The 22242-nt window shown below is 43.8% G+C and overlaps 1 protein-coding gene across 1 annotated transcript in view; it reads right to left on the reverse strand.

Annotated features, from left to right (window-relative positions):
- B3GAT1 (beta-1,3-glucuronyltransferase 1) overlaps positions 1-22242 on the reverse strand; it is a 340153-nt gene that overhangs the window by 116962 nt on the left and 200949 nt on the right. The window contains exons 3-4 of the mRNA XM_078683872.1: positions 6806-6935; positions 6526-6672 (exon numbers count right to left, since the gene is read on the reverse strand). Of these exons, the coding sequence (XP_078539998.1) occupies positions 6526-6672; positions 6806-6809 (151 nt within the window). The 5' untranslated portion in view covers positions 6810-6935. The remainder of the gene's footprint in view (positions 1-6525; positions 6673-6805; positions 6936-22242) is intronic.

The raw sequence follows: 22242 nt of genomic DNA on the forward strand, positions 1-22242 counted from the left end.
CCAGCAGTAACAGGAAAGCACAATCTATTAAAGATAAGTTAGTCTGTAACAATGTAACTAATGACAAACAGCATTGGTTGCAAACAAAAAGAGGATTCACAAAACGCAGTCAGTGCAAGGCCTGTGTACAGGGAAAGAACATCACAGACCTTATTACTCGTTTGAATGAGAAAATACAAATTAGCCATGCACTCAATTGAAAGACTGAGTACACTGTATAAATTTTGCAGTGCCCATGTCCTAAAATGTACATAGCCAGCACCATGTTACAGGTGCATAATTGCATATTACAACATCTGAGAGCCATAAAAAAAGTGTAATGCAAATTACTCCGTGGCAAGACATTTCATGAATGTCCCTATTGGTGACTCTAAAGGGCTGACTTACAGTGTTATAGATTGTGTTCCCAAAACCCTGAGGGGATAAGGAGAAGGTTCTGACACGGTTAGAGTCAAAATGCATTCTCAGAATGGTTACCATGGAACAGAATGGGTTTAACATCGATGAGGAAATGTACACTCTTTTGTGACTGCAGTAAATATGGAACTTTGCAATGTTTTAAATGTATTTGTAGGCTAGGTCACTCTTATAAACACTCTGCTTAAATTTTCTTATGTGTTATACCATGGGTACACAGTTGATAGGCAGGAGGCAGCTAAAAAAATGGAAATGATGTAATACTACATTGAGAAATGGTAATTTGAAAGAGATACACAGTGAAGTTAATGAGAGTCTATCAAAGCTAAGATTTGTTTTTCTTTTAAAACCCATTGGGGGCATCGTGATGATTCTATAACTGGTATGCAGGAAGAAATAAGTGGTTTTTTTCAGTATGACATGATAAGGAAAATTGCAGTTTTTTAAAAATTTAGTTTAAGTGTACATGCTTGTTGTTCGTTCGGCCATTTGGGCTGCAATGTTTGAAAAATCTTGATTTTGACATAACCCCAATACTTGATTTACATTCCACTAAAAGCCCACTTGGGGTAAACCCGACAACTGGGGAGCTGTATTTCACTTACATCATTTCTTTCAGAAGATGAGTGACGTGAGACACCTGTTTAATACGGCTGACATGTAACGCCTGTTTTCAATGTTTGTCCCAAGAACTAGAAACAAGTGTAGTTATTTGCTATTAATAGCACCACATCAAGTTGTAACATGTAAGGTTTGCTGTCTAATAGGTTAAGTATTCCTGCACTTGTAACCTTGTTAAAACATGCAATTTTCTTTCTGACAACGTTTGCTAACATTTCACTGGCAGTTCGAAATTGGGCCTGTCTATACAGATAACAATGCAGCCTTTCTTTATGTCAATAATGGGTGTGGGGTGTTTAAAAATATGGAGTGTTCACTTAGTTTGTGTCGTGACAAAGGCAGCGAGTGCATAAACGCGTCTGATGGCTTTTATCACTTCCATTCAGAAATAAAGTTTATTGAACAAATTCTGCTGCTTGGAGTGCTGTTTGGGGGGAAACCCTATGTCTGGATTTTTGTTTGATCTATCTATCAACCTAGCTACCTATCTATCTATCTATATTCACTGAAAGAAACAAAGGTTACAGGGACATCGCGATTTTACTTGTACACAACCAGTGAAATTCAGCTGTTATAGTTACCCGAGCTAACTGTAACTTACGCCCCTGCAATGCCTTGCTTATGACCTCACATATTATATTACTCATGACATGGTCAGTGACATCACTGATGACATCTCAAATGACATCACTGATTGAATTTAAAATAAATTGAAAGGGGACATGCGGCCCCACTCCTGGGCCAATTTCTGCCCAGGGACCCCATCCACAGGGGCCTGGCAGCAATTCCAAAAGGAAGCCCCCCACTCCTGGAGCCATTAATGGCCCAGGGGACCCCATCACCCAGGGCTGGCTCCAGCTATGTCCTGGGGTGCCCACTCCTGAAGCAGAGTGATCTCTCTGCCTGTACTGGCTTCAAAAAGGAAACTTGTATTTGCTGTCACTTGGCGGGAGCAATTTCAAATCTGCCACTAAGTGAGAGCAAACATGAAGTCCGCTCCCTGCTGGTGGAAGCTTTAAAAATGCTCTTGCCAGCTGAAAGTGGACCTCAGATTTGTTTCCTTGCATGTAGTGATGTGGGCAGGGAAACAAATCTGAATATTGCCCCCACCTGCAGGGAGCAGCATTTGTAGCTGTTCCGTGCTTGAGGGAGAAATGCATGTACAAAGACTCAACTTTCGTTAGCTGCAGCTTCCTTCTAAATAACTTACATTTGCCTTGGGCTTTATTGTTTATTTTAATGCATGATCTAGGAATACCAAAGGAATTATGTGTAAGCGAACACGCACAATGAATTGTTGCATGTGTCGTCGCTCTTTGACAATAAGTCATAGTAGTTTAATGTTGGAGGTTTTCCTCTTTCAGCAAAAAAAATAAATTATTATTTTCAATATGTGGGAATTTCTGGGGAATAGCATGACCGTCATGTATATATATTCACTGATTTACTGGAAAAAAAACAAAGGTTAAAGTAAAGTTATAGTTGTGTGAAATGTTCAATAACAACAAGTTTTAAACTCTGAAAACCACAGCAATTCACCAGTTATAGTTATCCCAAGTAACTGTAACTCATGCCCTAAGGTAACTATAACTCCCTCAGGGAGGGGGTTGCTTGTTCATTCCCTTTATTTCTGCCCCAGGGGATGGGGTCCCCTGGGCCTCTGAGAAGCTCAGAGAGGAGGAAGGCTGAGAAAAAGGAAGAGTCCAAAATGCTTTTTCCCCATTACTTTTACCATAGGAACTTTAGACACAACTGATCACAAACGCCTGAAAGGATTTAAACCAAATTTGGTGGAAAACTAGATCTAGGTCCAAAAAGAGCTCTTTTTGGGATTTGGTGTAAATAATTTCAGACGTTTTTGAGCAATTAAGGCTCACAAAAAGTGTATATGTCATGCCGTGGAGGATCTGTGGAGCTGACAGATCTCATGCTAAGATCTGACTGGCTGCCGCCACATCAGCAAGGATGTAGTGGCAGCCATCTTACAACTTAGGACTCAGTTCTGAGGCCTACAAAAAAGGTTAAAAAAGACATAAGGTGGCAAGGTATAGATACCATGACCCACTAAGCTGGGGCCATAAACTTTTTATTTTTAATTTGTCACAAATTCTTTGAGAAACCGCACTACTATGAAACCCCCACCAGGGATGTGCATGGCCTGGGGAGCAAAGCAAACATTATTTAAGGGAGGAAGGCTCATGGACATGGAGACCCCATCCCCTGGGCTGATGTAACATTAAAGGGGAGGAGGTGCATTGCCTCCCTTCCAGCGTCTCTAATGGCCACAGGGACCCCATTCCCTTGGCCGAATTCCAAAAGGAGAGAAGGCATGTTGCCCTTCTCCACGAGCCTCAAAAGGCCTAGGGGACCCCTTCCCCAAGGCCAATCTTAAATTGAAGGAGGGGGGAGCACATAACCCTTCCGGTGCCTGCAAAGCCTCCCCCATCCCAGGGGCCAGCTCAATAAATGTATACCAGGAAGCCCACCAATATCACATAGTAGTTTCCCGGCCCACAAGAGCGCTGGCACGAATACTTATGTATGCTGCCACTTGGCAAGAGCATTTTTAAAGCTACTGTGGGAGCAGGTATGCCTTCCCTGCTTGCAGTAATGCAGGCATGGAAGGCGTATCTGCTCCCTCTCAGCTGAAGATTAAAAAAATATTCTTGCTGGATGGGAGTAGACCTGTTTATGCTCTTGTGGCTAGGGAAACTGACTTTTGCTTCTGCTCGGTGGGGGCAAACAAAGACAGCTGCTTCCTCCAGGTGGGAGCAATGCCAGCTCCTGCAGCATCCAGGATGAACACATGCAGGGAGTCGGCTGGGGAAGTGGGGGCCTGTGGCTCCCCCACATCCCCCAATGTACTGTTTCGCACGTGGCCTGGGTGGGCACCGCAACACCCACTCAGAAGCACCTACAGCCCCTGGCGGTGGGGTACCCAAAGCCCCTATAGGCTCAGGGAGGTGGGCCATGTGCCCCCATCTCATTTATAAAAAAGAAGGTCCCAGGGGTTGGGGTCCCCAGGCCCAGTATTTGCTCTGGGAAGGGACCACACTACCCCTCCCCTTAAAGCCTGCAGGGGATGGGATCCCCAGTACCCTTGTGGTAATGCGGCCCCTCTCCCATTTTCAAATATGTTTTGGCTCTGGGGGAGTGGTTCCCAGGGCCATTATTTAGGCCTCAGCAATGGGGTCCCTGAGATCCCTAGTGGCTCGGGCAGTGGACCACGCACCCCCTTCCCTTAATTAAAAATTAAATGCCCCAGGGGATGGGTTCTGCAGGGCCCAAAGTTCTCCAAGTGCCCTTCTCCACTTAAAAAAAAAGGAGCGGCTCGAAGTGTCTCAGGAGAAGGGCTAAGCCAATGGGTTGGACAGAGGACCTGAAGTTAACTATAACTCATGCCCTCCCTATGCACTGCTAATTACCACACATATTATATCACTCATGACGTCTTCCATGAAATCATTGATAATATCACTAAAACATTTGCGATGATATTATTGATGAGAAAACGATGCACAGTGGGGGAGTTATAGTTTCCTTAGGGCACGAGTTACAGTTACTTGAGATAACTATAATGTTGAATTTTAGCCCATAGAGGCAATTCCTTTAGCAGTGATCTTCTATGTGTTTGTCTAATGCATCTGGTTTTATATGCTTTTATCCGCACTTTTCATGAGTGCTGTTGTGTATGGAAGTGGACGAATAAAATGGATAGAGATCCTATCTTAAAGTGCAAATCTGCTAAATTCTTAGACATCCTTTATTTATTTGTGACCTATTGTATACTGCCAGATGGAGACAAAATAGAAAAATATTGGGATAATCTACTAATGAAAAATAAACTGGATGTGGTGGTGTGAGTTTGGCCAGTAGGGCTGCAATAGCTTCATTCCTGTAGACATTAAGATAGTACAATATTGTAATCTTCCAGAACCACAGTGAGTGACTGTTTTATGCTGGTCAACACTAAAATTAACTTGACTAGAGATGTCTTTTAGTTTCTACTTTTACATGACCTAAGCTTCTAATTTTTGCCCTTTTTGATCTCAAAGATCTGCTCTTTCTGTACATTTTCTTGCCCACCTAAAATGGGTATTTGTTTTGCTCGGGCCTTTTAGAAAGCACATGTCTAGTTGCAAAAGACTTACTGTGGCTTAGTAAGAACATAAAGGGGCTTGCAGCCCATCCATTGTTTACCATTAGCTAACTTTCATTTGCCTGTTTATTATTAGATTTGTTTTCGTCAGTCTTGCATTTGTTCCTTCCGTGGAGCATAGCCTCTTTAATCATCTCTTTTATTGGCTGGCTTCTGTGCTTCCTCTGCTTATTTTTAGGGAACTACTTTTTTCTTTTTGTTTGAGCACTCCATGAGGGTGCGTGTTTTCCACCTGTCTCCCTCGTGTGCTTTTACCCCCTCTTTGCTCTCTATGCTCATGTGCTTCTCCTACTATGTGCACTTGTGTTGCTCTCTCACCCTTGTGTTTCTACCCACGCAGTCCATGTTGCTTTCATTGACAGTGTACTCCTGCACCCCACACTCCAAGTTGCTCTTCTTTGACCATGTTCTCTCCCAGTTGTTGTTTCTCCCCACCTGCTGTGTTGCTTTACCCCTACATTCGCTCATCCATTTAAAAAAAATTATTGCTTCAAGCTACATTTTAAAAGAGCACTTTCATGCTACTTTTTAAACATTTACTGAGCCATCTCAGATCGGTAAATGAAAAAAACATATCAGTGCCCTTTGTGAGTGTCTGCATGTGTGTTGAATGAATGTGTGTGGCTACAAAGTGATCTGCCAGTCGTGTTCTTAGGTCTTTATTCCTGGTACACAGCAGCCACGATGGTGTCCAATGTGGCTAAAAACATTAACAAGGCCAATAGGTTATAGGTGAGACCTATTAGCTTTACCAATACTTGTTTTGAGTGGTGATATGTCACTGTAGGTAGACAGGAGTAGAACCATTTGACTTCTCCTGACAGTGGGAGATGCAGACTGATGTGTCTGAGGCCTGCTCTCACAACATTATGGCTGTAATTTGGGTGCGCATCTGGAATCAGAAGGCCATGTGTGAAATAGGTGCTTTTAATTCTCGCTTTTATTTGTATTTGTATTTGTATTTTGTATTTGTGGTATATTTGTAGAGCGCAGACCTGTCACCCCAAGGGCATCCTGGCGCTTCGAACCATGAACCAACAAATTTGCAGCAACTTAGCCTGTCCTGGGGAAGAGGTAGGTTTTTAACGCCTTTATTTGTACACGTGTTTCTGAGGCATGGCCTTCACTGAGAGGAGGTGGATCAATCTACAACTAACGTCACATAACAATAAAGGACATTCACCAGAATGTGGCTGCCTTTTTGTCCCTGTTGTTGGGCGGGAGCTTATGAATGAGGAGATGGCTGAAATGGAGGATGCCTGGTTTGGATTATTGATGGTCGTTGAATGGGTTGAAGATGGATGCCTTGGGGCTGGTCGGTTTCTCACCCTTGTGCATTGCGAGTAGAGGGGCAATCGTGCTCTGGTGCCAGACTGTGATGAGCAGTGTCCAGGGAAGCACGATCAGCACGATAGCGAGGATGTCTCTTCTCTTCGGCATCTCCAGGGCAGGCTGGACCCAGCGCTCCTCATTACCTGACCAGCAAACCCCAACATAGAATAGCAAAGCACACGGAGAAGAGAGATCAGTGAGCAGAAAGGCACCAGGCAAGAGAGAGAAGCACAACAGGACGCACACACGTACATCTTACCAGCGGCTACAACCCACCCATTGTAGAAGCAGGTTTATGAGTGCACCCACTGCACAAGGATACTCAGGATTTGGGGGACGTCCCTGGCAGTCACAAGCAGGCCCAACTCCTGGAAAAGCACTTCATGGCACCATGTGGTTGAGAACTCTGAAAGAAAAAGAACAAAACAAATGGAGAGCACTGCCAGCTAGAAGGGGGATCTTTGTCAACAGAGTGCAGAACAAAATGGGGGGGGGAGGAGTCACTCATACGCTTGGCTTGAAGGAGGTCATGTTTGCAACGTGGAGAAATATACCGGGTCTGTCATTTCAATAAACATGGTGACCAGCAGCACTTAAGACAATGTGGGACTTATTTATGAGAAAGTAACTCAGCGTGGTGCCGCAAGCCATTTTGCTGTGCCGCACTGAGTCCCTTTCAAAGCACAGAGATGCGTAATTTCTACAACGATATAACGGATCCCTGTGCTGCTGCACAATTGGTTGCCATACGCCGACGCAGGCACCCTTGGATGATGGTGCAAGGGTGCCTACATAGCGGGGATGATTGTTTTTGTGCAGGAAGGGACACCTTCTTGCACAAAAACAATCACAAGAGTCGTTTTCCTCATTCTACATTGAAACAAATTGAAAGAGGAAATAACGGAGAGAAATGAAAACATTTCTCCTCGTTGCGCCTCCCTATGCCTCCCCTGGGGAGGCGTAGCATTCTGACACACTGCCAAGTTTACGATTTCTCGTAAATCTGGGAATGTGGCAGAATCCATGAGTGTTGCGTGGGAACACCCACAGCAACACCCATGGAATGCACCTTTCATGCAAAGTGCTGCATGAAAAGGGGCCGTATTTACAAGGACGCGAAAAGTCACACAGGGTGGCTTTAATTGTCCTTGTAAATATGGGCCAACAAAATGCGCCGCAGGTGCGTCCCAAAAAGTGATGTGTTTGAGAAGAAGAAAGACCCTCATGTCCGGGACTAGTACAGACATATGCCCCTGTACAAGCAGGGCCCAAGATGCATCGATAACAACCCCTCTACTCCCCTCCCATCCTCTCTACTCCCCTCCCCTCCTCTCCTTTGCCTCTATTTACACCATTACTCCCTCCTCATAGTGTCCCATACTTTATTGCTTTTTTCATTGCACCAATTGACGAGGCCACTATTCGCTGTTCTCCTATTAACAACCTGCACTCTCCTCTTATTGCATCCTAATGACTTCACCCCACCCCCACATAGCGCCTACTCTCCCCCGGCGTCCTAAAGATCTCTTTGGTGGTTATTACACCGGTCCAAACCCTTTTAAAACAAACAGATAAGCTTTTAAAACAAACAGATGAATAACTGACAATTTTGCTTATTACATATGGCTAAATATTACATTCACAAAATATTATTACACAGAGGACTTAGAAGGTGATCATTAATTCCCCCATAGACATCTGTTACCTAACACTGACCAATAGAATGAAAACATGTACAGAGGCCTAAATGGGATGCTCACTTTAATACAGAGGTTACAGAAAAACTATCTCCTTAACACCGAGGGCTAGAGGCGAACCCTCACCATGAATGGTAGCCACGCTCTAAGGCTAGTAAAGAGCGAGGCAGTGGAAGTGGCCCTCAACGCGAAGAAATGTGATCCTCAAAGCAGCCGTCAAAGAATTCCACTGGACCCCAGCAGAATCCAGGATTTAAATTCACAATCCTGATCACCATACATATGGCATTCTAGTGAAAGGGTAATGGTTACTGGTAGAATGTGCCTCTCTTTTCCCGATATACCGCTTCGAAGCACCTCAGGTCAATCAGAACATTCTAACTAAAAGGAGGTAGGGAAGAGCCCAAAGTACAGAGTCCCCGAATCTGGAAACCCCTTAGTTCAGCTATTTGAACATAGATAATTTATCAAGATTTCAGGAAACTTCTGAAAATTAAACTTTTCAAACAGGCAGATGGCCAAGACCACATACGTAGCACTGAGGAATCGTGAATGGCTGAACTCCAAGCACTCACTGTCAGCACTGTACTTGTCCAACTTCTACCTGGAACATTGCCCACACAAGTCTTTGACCTACACTTGAAAGATACTATCATCATTTTCTACAATAGCCATTTCAGTGCCAGATTACGAGTTTACCTCACTAAAAACTATAACACCGCCAGATTGTATATTTCAACACCTATTTGTATCACAAAGCACTCAGTATGCAAAGTGTGTAAGCAAAATAGAACACAACAAAATCATGTATTTCATTCTTTTGGTATTTAATTGTCTTCTTTCGGTTTTTGTACATTGAACAGCTGACAATTGTTTTGTATTTGAGGATTTTCAAGTTTGTAGTTAACACATAGATTTCAATATCATCAATTTTCCAATTTATCTAGCCATATGTATATTACTTCAAACACACATTCTTTGATGTGCAAGATTTTCCCTCGAATTATCAGAACCAGAAAAGAGTCTGTGATGTTAGCTTTTAGTGCCCTTCAATAACCAAATTTAGATGAGTGATTCAATCTATCGTTTATCAGCAAAGTACTCTATTTTTTTATCTTATGTAAAAGAGAAGTGTGGAAACAGGAACAGAGGAAGGGAAAAAGGTTTCAGTAGTGAGTCCCAGGCTGAGTTTATCATGCAGAATTGAAATCAAGTCTGCAATACAGGGAGTGGTTGCACCTTTTGGTGAGAAAATTGTTTGCACGGTCCGTTTGTACTTGGTCTGTACAGAGAAGAAATTAATTGTAAAAGCTTCTATATGGGTTTTAACCCCATCCACTTTCTTAAACTATTTTAAAAGCTTTTATTCAATGCAATTACATCACAACAGTGAAAAAATGAAACTTTTTTCAACTGACGTGACGTAACCACGGCCTCTGTCTATTCACAGCCATTGTATTCATATATTACTATGAAATTGGTATTAGACCCAAATAGAACATACATGGATATGGGCCTGATTCACAAAGGTAACCTGCACGTTTGAGTAAGTTTATACTTTGGAGTAAGTTTACTGCTTTTGGTACTCACGAACAGAGGGCCTGATTCACAAAGTTAACAAGCTTTTGAGTAATTTTACACTTTGATTCTTTGGGTATTCACAAACTCCAAAGTTAAACTTACTACAAAAGTGTACATTTCATGTCGCCACACCCAGAGTTATGCAGTTGGCTTACTGATGTGTGGGTGAGAGATATCCCTCTCTAAACGCCTCCTTAAACTCCTCCTGTTCCTCCCTAATTCCATCTCCCTTTGTAGTAAGTCTGTCCCTTTCCCCATCCAGTCCCACCAGTGTCACCCACATTTACTACTAAAACATATACTTACGTGTGGGGAGATTCCACAGTCAGGGTGGAGGAGAACCCCACACACATAAGTATAGGTAATGCAGAGGTGTAAAACTCAGCATTTAATTTGTGAATTGCAATTCGAGGTACGTTTTGTAGTACTGCAAAACATACTGCAAAGTGCAGTTTGTAACTCAGGTCCTATATGTGTAACTGTGAATATAAGGAATGTTTTTCACCTCAGGGTTCTCAATGACACCGACAACTTGATCTTTGGATGTGTTTATTGGCACAGCTTAGAACATTCTGTGAAAAACACCTCCTCGTTATTCACATAACCTTCTATAGTTCGATATATTTCTGAGAGAAAGGGGACTTGTAAGTGATGGGCCATTACGATTAATACTAACTATTTAGTAGTTAGATTATGAACTTAGGGTGGGAATAGTGAACCATCTAGGTAATAAGACAGTAACTTTAAGAGTAACCCACGGGCGTGGCCAAGCTTGCCAAGATGGCGGACGTGCTTCCCTAGAGCTCCACACAGCAGCCGGACTATAGACACAAATCAACACCGGTGGGGCCTCAAATACCACCGGAGAACAACCGGATAAGCAGCGAATAAGGACAGTTCGGCCAAAACAGCCGAGATTACCATGCATGGACTCCGCAAGGCATCACAGCATCCCGGACTGGAACTCAACCGCATCCAACATGGTGGCACCCTGAGAGCGACGGCGGCCCCAGCGCTGGAGAGGCGAGCGGCGAGGACCCGCCGCATGGACATGCTGCAAACTGCAGAAGGGAGACCATTGTTATAGCTGAGCGGCAACAGGGGGAAACTGACCAGAGTTAGTAGGCGACGCCGCAAACTGGAGAAGGTGAAGATGCGTAGCCGGGCACTGACGCAGCGGCATGGAGTAGGGCGGATGAGGGACACGCCAAAAGATGGTGAGAGCTGCGAAACAAAGCAGGCGCCCCTCCCATTGGCCTGAGGCACAGCGAGAACTCCCCAGATACGCCCCAGATTGCCCCCAAGATTAAGGCCCAACCCGCCACGCAAGAATAACAGAAAACAAGATATCCAAGGCCTACAGGCCCGCTCACCAGGAGTCGCCCAAAACTGAGCCCATACCGCGAAGAGCATACCTAAACTGCAGGGAAGGTCCGCAAGCAGTAGGAGACAAACACAGAGGAGAGACAAAACAAGAGACTAGAAGACGCCGCTCGGCCCCAGGCCTCGAGGTGCTGGGGCAAAGCAGTTGGAGAAATTATGAAAAACAGCCGTAGTGACCCGCACAGAGCCCAAGTGGACCCCCAACCTTAGGACTATAAAAGACAAACATCTCCCACCCCAGGGGAGCAACATACAATTCCACGCCAGAAACAGACCCACCAACCCCCAGCTTCAAGAACTAAGTCACGAAGGGTACACAACCCCCCACTCCCAGCCCCCCCCCCCACCAGAGCACGAAGAATAATCGTGTCTCGGCAACGACGCTCAACATCCTGTGATTCTGGGAAAATCACTTATTCTCCCCGTTCTTAACAAAAATGAATGTGTCTTTGTGTAACGAAACTGGTGCTATGTAAAGCACTCTGATACCCGATATCTTTGGGTCTAGTTTGCATTATATAAAACTCTAAAATATATATATATATATATATATATATATATATATATATATATATATATATATATATATATATATATATATATATATATATACGGGGGAAACATCCTTTATGACGAAACTTTTACAACGCGGTACCGTTATCACGCAGGTTTCACAACGCAAGTCGTAACAACGACTTGCGCTGGAGGGCGCTGTAGGATAGGTAATAGTTTAATTTACTATCCAACACCTTCCCTATTATCCACGGGGACTGGAGTTGGAATAGTAAATTAAACTATTCACTATCCAGCGCCCCCAATGCAAGTCGTTGTAACGACTTGCGTCGTAAAACCTGCGTGTTAACGGTATGCGTTGTAAAAGCACGCGTTGTACCGTCATACATCCTATATACGGATAAGACACAAGCAACCCACACAAGACAACTGTAAAGGAGAGCAGGTGGAAGACCCGCTATTTCCTCAGTATAATATAGGACGGCTGTGCTCAAACGCGGGGCCACTGACGTTGCCTGTAAAACGAAATCCCTCCCTGTCCAGCAGATACCAACATATAGATGAGGGGTCGCCATCCACTGTCTCAATGTCGGACAAACTAGATATTGAGCACTACCGGATCACCATGGAGGACAAATTTGGGGCCCTAGCCACAGATCTAAATCTGCTGCAGTGCGACCACCGTAAGCTAGCAGACAAGGTTGCAGATGGGGAGCAAACTCTCACCGCCCTGCAACCATTAGCCAAGGCGCAACAGGAGATCCTTAGAGAGCTTCAAAGGTGGGTCTCGCTCCTATGTGGAGACGTGGCTCAAGTCGTTCACCCCAGTTGCATAGCTAACCAACTTCTTTTTGGAGGAAAGAGCGCATTTAGTGCCGGCGCGGCGAACACCCATGGGATCACCCCCACAGCTGTTGTTGCCAATGACTCGCCACTTTTGTGACAGGGATGCAGTGCTACGGGCCGCTAGACAGGGCGGGCCCCTCCAAGTGAAAGATAAACACGTAATGCTCTTCCCAGTTTATTATTATACTAGAGTAGTGCAACGGCAAAGAACATCCTTCCTTGAAGTAAAACATCTCTTTACCCCAAGAAGGAATACAGTACTCCCTGCTCTTTCCAGCACAACTCAAGATAATCTATGAAGGCGTCACCACATTCTTCACGGACCCAAAAGATGCATATGACTGGCTGGAACTTCAAAAGCTAAGAGAAACACCAAGGGAAGCCACACAAAATGAACAGGGACAACGGAACAGATGACTACGTGGGCAGAAAGCCTGCCAACACTCCAAATCGCAATCATGGAGAGTGGCCACAAGTCTCTCCAATCTAGAACAAATTATGGTGGAATGCAAGAAGGCCTTGCAGGTGGCCGCAGACCTCTGTCCCACATCAGAAGTCTCAGACAGCGAGAGAGGTCCTCACATCTTCACCACAGAAGATGAATCCAGCGACACTGGTGCATCCAGGGCGTAATCAGCACCCCATCGCAAGTAACCCCCCAGACGGCAGATACACTCATCTAAAGGACACCAGCAAGATTGTTTCTATCTATACAATGTAACACTCGCCAGTTCTCTACTAGATACATAAGCAAAAGTCTGAGCACCCCAAAACTCTACACAACCTAATACCTAGGTTATAAGAGGCCTCACTGGGCACATAGATTCTCTAAAGGGCCAACACATATTGCGATCTCCTCGAGTATGATAGCATAACCCCCCAAAATACACTAATGCGATTGCACCATGTCCACTTTGGATGTACCACCGGTTGTGGTAGGTCCACAGCATTGGGATTATCGCCCACCACAGTTACTACCCTTCCCTAAGTTCCCACCCCACTCCAAGACCAGATACCCCCAATGGGCAGACACAACCATACTTAATGATCGACAAAGAGCTGGGCAAGGGCACCAACTACAAGATGGCCCCATCAGGTTTTCCCCACTACTAATCCTAAGCACCCCACAATGATGCCGATAACATACATTAGTCTCATCAACCTGAATATTCAAGGGATGCATATAGCACGTAAACGTGATGCCGTCTACTCCTACACCAAATGGAAACAAGCACAGATCGCCCTACTGCAAGAAACACACCTCACACGGGCATAACTAAAGCGGCTACACAGACGATGGCGAGGCACATTCTGTGCTACTACATAATTCGCTTATGCGTGAGGGGCGATGGTATGACTCTGACCAGGGGTTACATTTCAGGAAATTAGCAGGGTGGAAGATGCAGAGGGATGATATGCACTCATAGAGGGGTTCTTAGATGGCCAACCGGTACTTATAGGCAGCATCTATGCACCAAACACTGAGCAGGGAAAATTCTGGGACTCCCTGTCAGGAGTCCTGGCACAGTTCTCAACAACACCCTGGATCTTAGGGGGAGTCTATAACTGCACTTTAGACATATCCCTAGAGAGGTTCCATCCACCCACCCCGTACACACTGGCGCACGCACAGGCAAGACGGTTCAAGACCTGAGTGAAGCACTGGTCCCTTTGAGACACGTGGAGGAATTGTCATCCATTGACTAAATTATACTCCTTCCACTCAATCCCACACAATTTACACATGCGCCTTGACCGCTTCCTATACTCTCCGGCAATCATCCCTATGACACAGCATAAGGATTAAAAAAAGGCAGGGTCGTATCTGAGCAAGACGCGCATCTATTAACGCTTAGATGGCGACCCCCACCCTGCCTCCAGTTTCCACATGAAGGCTGCCAAACGATTGTCTCAAGGACCAGGTGTTCTGCCACAAACATGAAGACAGCCTCCAAGGCTATTTCTCAACAAATGCCCGCACAGCATCATCCAGGACGCTAGAGTGGAACACCTTCAAGGTGGTTATTAGGGGGGCATGTATCAGACAGACAGTAGGGGTCCCTCGGATGCTGGATCGCCAACTACACAAGACGGAAGGCAGATTGGTAACCCTAACCAAAGACATGGGCGCTGGGAGGGCATCTCCTACCCAATTCGCAGAAGCAAATACGTCATATACCAAAGCATTGGCAGATCTTCGTAGATATAACTTTAAGGCATACGTGGAAGAATGCACCGCGAAGGGAATCGGGCGGAAGCACTACTGGCCTGGTTGGTCCAACAGGACAGAGACATCCGGCCCATCCAAGATTACACAGCCCAACAGGGGGTGTGGCCCACTCGCTGGAGGGCATTCTGCAGTTCTTTCATGACTAATATACTAAGATATCTGGAAGCCCAGAGCAGGACTGCTAGGAGTAGGTAGACAGTTTTCTATCCCCCTTCACCAACCCCAAAATCCAAGCAGTGGAAATGTTATCTCTAGATACGGTAATCACAATAGCGAATGTGAAACATGCAATTCAAATTATGGCACGTAACAAGGCCCCAGGCCTAGTCTGCCTGCCCCTAGAATATTACGGCACATTCTCTGCACAACTAGCACCTCGGTTGGAAGAAATGTACAAAGCTGCGCTAGAAGGGAGGAACTTCCAGGCTCGCTGTGAGAATCCCTCTTGGTGTAATTCCTGAAGCCTGACAGGGACCCGACACTACTAGCCTCATATCGGCCCTTTACACTGCTATCAGCAGACTGTAAGATTCTAGGCAATATCCTTGCTGGTAGCTTCGCTCAAGTCCTCCCAATGCTAGTACTTCCAAACCAGTGTGCCTCGTACCGGGCAGGAATACCTTCCAAAATATCTACAGGCTGTTCCATGTTCAGGATCAGGTAGGGGTCGCTATCCCCGTGCGGTGTCCCTGGTCCTGGACCTGGAAAACCCCTTTGACACCCTGATGTGGCCATATCTCTTCTAAGTCCTGCTGCGCGTGGGAGTGGGCCCCAGACTATTAGCGTACACAAGACTACTATTGACCAACCTTACGTCCTGAATACGCCTAGGCCGCTACATCTCAGACCCCTTCCAAGTGAAGCGTGGCACAAGGCAGGGGTGCCCACTCTCACCCCTCCTCTTTGCTTTAGCAATGGAGCCCCTGGCAATCCACCTATAACAGGGGAGAGAGAACTGGGAAATCCCACAAGGAGGTATCACTCACAGTGTGTCCCTCTACGCAGACGACCTGCTATTATAAATGTGGGATGTGACGATGGACCTAGACTCCCATTAAGCTCACCTGGATTGCCAAGCTCCACGCTACTTGGGTGTTCAACTCTATCACACCCCAGTTGACCTATATGAAGGCAACCATCGAAAGTAATGACAGGCATACAGGGCTCAATAGGATTTTGGAAGACCCTACCCTTGGCCCCAATTGGTAGAATAGCCATAGCAAAGATGTTAATAGTGCCTTGACTACTATACCACTTTGCCAACACACCAGTCATCCCTCCCAGATCTTTGTTCCGGGAACTGGACTGGACTTGCTTAGCTCCCTCATATGGGGTAACGGCCGACTTAGAGTAGCCCTTAGAAAGATGCAACTACCCATAGACCAAGGATGATTAGAGCTCCATCCTTCGAGGCATATTTTCTGGCACCGCAACTCCAGTGGCTATCTCAGTGGATGGTGGGACGTCACCTGGAGGAAATCAGCTCGGAAACCGCCCCCTGTCGGTACCGGCGATATGTCGCTTACTACTACCAGGGATCTGACCCAGCTCAACGTATCCCATACAAGTAGAAATAGTCCGTAGGTGTATGATAATGATCCACCAAATATCCTGAGAGACTCCACTCTACACCCCCCTGTTATCCCCTAGCCGGTCTACCCAGAGGTTAAGAATACTACACAACCCAAACCTTACAGACATGGACGTACCACTCGCTCCTCGAGGTGTAGGCCCGGTTTGCAGACGGGCAACTCCTCCCATCCGATCGTTTGGCAGAGGAAAGCCGCCTCCCAAGAGAACAGTTCCTTCTCCACAGACAGCTCATTTAAGACTGCCGCAAGCTATGGGATTTTTCCAAGGGAGAACCGATGACATACCCAGTACTCCACACGATACTGCACATAGGCCCAGGGCGACACTTAATTACTTGGCTATATAAGACCATATGCTAACTTACAGCTACATCACTAAATACACCGAGGCATAAATCGGCAGAGGAATTGGAATGCCCACTACATGACAAAGAATGAGAGCAGGCCCTAGAGTACCCAAAGAGAGTCTCTCGTAAATAACAGTTAAAAAACATCCAATTTTTTATTCTACACAGAGCCTACCAAACGCCGACACACCTGCAAAGATTCTATCCCACCACGCAATTTTCATGCCGGTGCTGTAACATACCCAGCGCAACTTTCCAGCACATGTTCTGCAGCTGCCCCACCCTAGCATCATACTGGAACACAGTACACAATAGGATACGAGAGGTCACGGAGCTCACAACCATCAATACACGGAAGACCTGCACACTGGAGGTGTTCTGCTGCTGAAAACAACTTAAAACTCAAACGAGATTTGCGTTGCAGGCTGTATTACTAGCAAAGCAAGGCCTATCTATCCATTGGCGGGCCCCTGCAGGACCCCCAATAGCATCCTGGATAGGAGCGGTCAGTAAATGGGGTTCGCAGAGGAAGATGCCATCGGACAGGAGGAGGTGTTGGGGATACGCAAGCGCCACATCTCCACAGAATGGGCCGCACTCTTTCAACGCTTCTGACACAATGGGACAGACACTCCTCCGCGCCGAGGCTCGCCAACACCCACAGAGTAACCAAGCCAGGCCCCACCCATCGCGGCCCCCATGGAATCCCAAACACAACAGAAGCACCTAGCACACAACAAACAAACAGAACCCCGCCCAACAGCCCTAACAAGGACAGAACCATTACAAATGGAAATGAACCCCTTAAAGCCCTAAGTCAAAGATATCAGAGACAAAAGTCGGTCACCCAAACACACCCTCCCATTCCAACCACTTCTACCCAGTTTGAACCCAACGTTAGTAACCAATAGAATTTCCTGGTAGTTCCACACACCAGACAGGAAGAACGATCCCGCATGGGGGACGAAAATGCTCATCACTACACTAATTACCATTTCCCAATAAACAAACAGCACCCAGACAAGCACAACTATCAAACATAAAAGTGTAATCTATGTTGAAAGATGATATGTGATGACATTGTAACAAATAACATGAATCAGAACAATCTAATAAAATTATTTAATTAAAAAAAATAATTTAACAGTTACCCACGAGTACCACATGTTGGTAGTCACTGTTCAAGAGGAGTTAATAGGGGATGCTCCAGCAATTCTCTGTATTACCCACAGTATATCATATGTATCCCTAGACATAGTAACATACCTAAACACGATTATCCCTACAACAAGGTACTCTTAAATAGCTACCGTGGGTAATGTCACTCTATACGAGGCAGCTAAAATAAATGTAAATGTAAAAAAAATAAACACAACGGGCTTAATTATAGGCATGTTTCTTTTCTGCCCTTATATTGTGGAGTCAATGAAGCACTAATTCCTTGTACTTGGAACTAACTAGGCAGACATTTTTATTTTTCCTGGATGTTTAATATAAAGACACATTTTGTACCACGGAGCAGAAGAAGATGATGTAACTATTAAATTATCAGATAGCTGGAAAAATGTCCCTTTAAAACAGAAAGCACGGCATAGTGGCATGCCTCTTGTAGACTGTACTGTGAAGAAAACCCTTTCTGATCTTTTTCGCTATACGGGATAACCTCCACAACATGAGAAGAATGCACAAACTGACTTATAGAGTAGGCTGTTCATTAATTGCTCCAGGGAACACTACTGCCTAAGGACTCTGATTTTAATTGAAGTGATTATAGTGGTTACAGAAAAGTCCTTCCAATAATTAGATGCAAACATAATAAAGGTACGAACCACCTTGTACACAAACTGGCAGGCTTAGCTAAATTAATAGATAATTTCCAGATTAGTGTGGCCAGCTGTCCCCCATTTTGAGATATGGCAACCCTGTTTGTTGCAGAGAACCAGACAATAATGATTGTGTGGAAAACAGGATGCACTACTTATGAATTTATCACGTCTTTTTTAATTCCCAGTTATACAAAACAGGCATTTGCAATCTTAATCAAGATAGTTTGTACATTTTATTATCGATTTCAACAATTTTGTAGAAATATTTTGTCAAACAAATTGCGAATTGACATAAATGATGTCTCCATTTACAAAATGATATCACAATCCAAAGCAATTTTCTTTATATGATACACGCCCAATGCATTTCGGTTTCTGACGATGCCTTCTTCAGGGCCAACTAAAAACAAAGTAAGGAGACAGTGGAAACACATTAAAATATTTTGCGCATTCTTTGCAAAAAACAATATAATTAAAAGATGGCAATGAGATGGCAAAACAAAAATACAGAACGTGAGAACCCAAAGCAGGACCCATCAACCAAATAAGTGTTCAGTTGTGAGAGCTAACTCTGAAAGAAACGTGCACCCGTCAATAAGACATGTGTAGAACCTTTAATAATATTGGTGAACTTCAGATGCGAAAACTCTAGAACCAACGTGTCATGCGGAATGCTATAAAGAATAGTGTGATGATATAATCTGCCTATGTACTGTGAACCGAATGCTTAATGTGAATAGTAACACTCCCATCAAAAAAGTAACTGTATTTCCAAACGGAAGGATATAGTTATAGGCGATGTTTTGATTGAATAAATAATATTCTTCATTTGCTATCATTGCTATCCTACAAAATGAATAAACAAAAATGTTTATCATTATATAGATGGTTGAAATGTATTTAGTTAGTATACTATGCATAAGTCATACCTTAAGATTATCGGGGAAACAGCATTTCAAAATCTGCTCTAGCTAACACGTCGCTTATTGCCTCGATCCTGCAACGTTATAAGTGTGCGTTCAGAATTGATAGAAAGTTTGGCTGTAACATGCTATTTCTAAAGCAATAGTAATTAATCAAAAGTGGAGGGATAAGGGATTGAGACGTCTGTTTCACTCCCCGGGGTGAGCTTATGGTTTATCAAAAGAGAAACAGACACTTGTTACACCTTTTGACCGTTGGGAAAAAGGGGGTGGATCTATTAGAGTATCCTCAAAAAACCCAATGCTTTTGTGTTCGTGCGGTATATCTGTTTCATCCGCCCCACATTGATGTTTTAGGCAGTTATCATTGGGTACTCCAAAGTAGTGGTTTGCCAGCCTCAACCCGAGGCACCTCTGGTCCTGGGTGCAGTGTCCAGAGAAGTTAAGTGAGTAAGTGTGAAAAAATAAATTTTCAAAAGAAGGAAAAAATATTAAAAACTGGTAAATCACCCTTGGGAAACTTTAATGTTGGCGTGATTTCCAATAGTTGTCTAAAAACAAAGGGTACTACTAAATAGATCGAGTTACTTGATCTGGCAGTATTTTGTATAAAGCGTCGACATGTTTCAGCTCTCTGGGCCCAAAGGGTCTATAGAGCTTTCGTCAGGACTCACAAACAAAGAGTTTTATACTTACACCATTTGTGTAGTATTATTTTGGTTATTTTTTGATAATGTATCTGGAAAATCAAATCCTCCGTATTCTGTACTGGAGGTTCCCTTTCTTTCCTCGGGGTCCTGCTACTAGTAAGCTCAGAGCTTGAGTTTAATGCCTCGGAATTGCTGCTTCTCTTTCCTCGAAGGCCTTGCCTTGGCTTTTATTCCACTGATCTTCAAGTCCACTGCTCCCTCGTGTCCCAGCAAACCTTCAACAAGTCCCTGAATGCTTAACCCTTCCCTCACCTTATTCTCCGTGTAAGTATGCTCAGTCGAAAATTCCAACAGCAGGACCTGATAAATCTGCTGTGTAAAGCAATCAAGTTTCTTACTAAATGTTTTGAAAATCCTGACCATAATCGTATTACGTATAAACAGCTATCAATCTGCCGGCAAAAAAAACACACCTGGATTTCTCCTTTTCACGCTATACATAACGCTGACACATGACTAGAGACTCAGGATGCTTATCACAAAAACAGGACTACGCGAGAATGAGGAACTGCTGTTATGCTCAATAGATTCCAGCATTTTTAAAGGTGCCAAAGTAAATTAAAAGGATAATAAAGACCAAATTAAGTTGGATAGTATATCCAACATCGGGCTAAGAGAAGCTGAAGCCCTTATTAATTATCTATGTTTCTGTGTGTGACATAAAAGGGAGAAACTTATCCATAAATATAAATGTACAGAAAATCGAAGTAAAGACCAAAAGATGTAGAAAAAAGGAATGCAAGAAAAAAGCGAAGTCTGAAAAAGAAATTAAATAAAGAATATGTTAACCTAACTTTTGTATTCACAATAAAACCATGTAATATATCAATGTTCACTATCTCAATTTTGCCAACATAACAGACTATGACATGGAAAGATACTATTTGTATGACCATGTGGTGTGACATTGTTGGCAGTCTCCCTTATAGCATGATAACAGACTATATTGTTTATATAGAAAAAAACTGTTTATGTAGGTTTTAAGTGGTAAACATCCTATGTGTTTTATTGCTATTGTTTATGGATGGTTGTATAGAGCAACTACTTTTAGTGAACCCCTTTTGTGTTGTCATGTTGGTGAGAGTTATATATCCTGTTAAGTGTACAAATGATCATAAGAAACAACTGAATTCTATTTTGTCATTCAGACCTTTAGGTGTGAGAGTATTGAACCGTTTTATCCAATATGTATCTCACTGATTTATCTCAGGAGTGCATCGTACACTTATCTTTTAGGTTAACAACCCTCTTTGTTGCCAGAAATGTTTGCACTAAAGCACGTGTCTCTGGAATTTAAAGCACTTTGAAAATTGTTGTTAGAACTCTCACAAACTTTAATCTCAAACAGGAAATCTCCACTGACTCCGATTATGGCGCCTATAATTCACTAAGATACTCCAACCACAAGCTCAAACAGGAAAGTCATCTCCAAGTCACAATTCTGCTGCCATATTAGAGGGTGATTTTTTAGCTTCTCTAGATACTCGGGGCCCTTTCACCCATTCTTTAATTATGTTAGTCTAATGATTAATGCAACAAAGGATTAATACAACATATTTTTCTACATACTCAAATACTCACAGTACCTTTCACTCCTTCCTATTGCTACTCTAAATGATTAATGAACATATTTTCCTAAATCTGTACATTCTCTCTGAGTATTACAATAGCCGTCCAGTTTGTCCTCTGTCTTATTTTAATATTGGACAAATCCAAATCATCTTCTAATCTACAAAAAAATATTTTTATCTATGCTATGAATTTTTATCTCTGCTTTGCACCCCCTCATAGCTCAACTGAGGGATCACTTGATAAAACCTCACATCTGCTCTGAAGACTGTTAAAATAATTTAAATCAAACCAAAGCTCTATGAATTCTCCTTTAGACCCACACTCACAAATAAACATACTATCTTCTCAAAGCTACCCTCAAAATTAAAACCAAAGATGCTTCGCTGTTAATTAGCAGATTCCTCACCTGTATCTCAATACGCCAAGATGTGCATCTCCAAGCTCCATCAAGGCACATTCTGATACCAAAACATAATTCTAAACATACACATAG

Source organism: Lissotriton helveticus, chromosome 3_1 (genome assembly GCF_964261635.1).
Source record: "Lissotriton helveticus chromosome 3_1, aLisHel1.1, whole genome shotgun sequence".
NCBI lineage: Eukaryota > Metazoa > Chordata > Amphibia > Caudata > Salamandridae > Lissotriton > Lissotriton helveticus.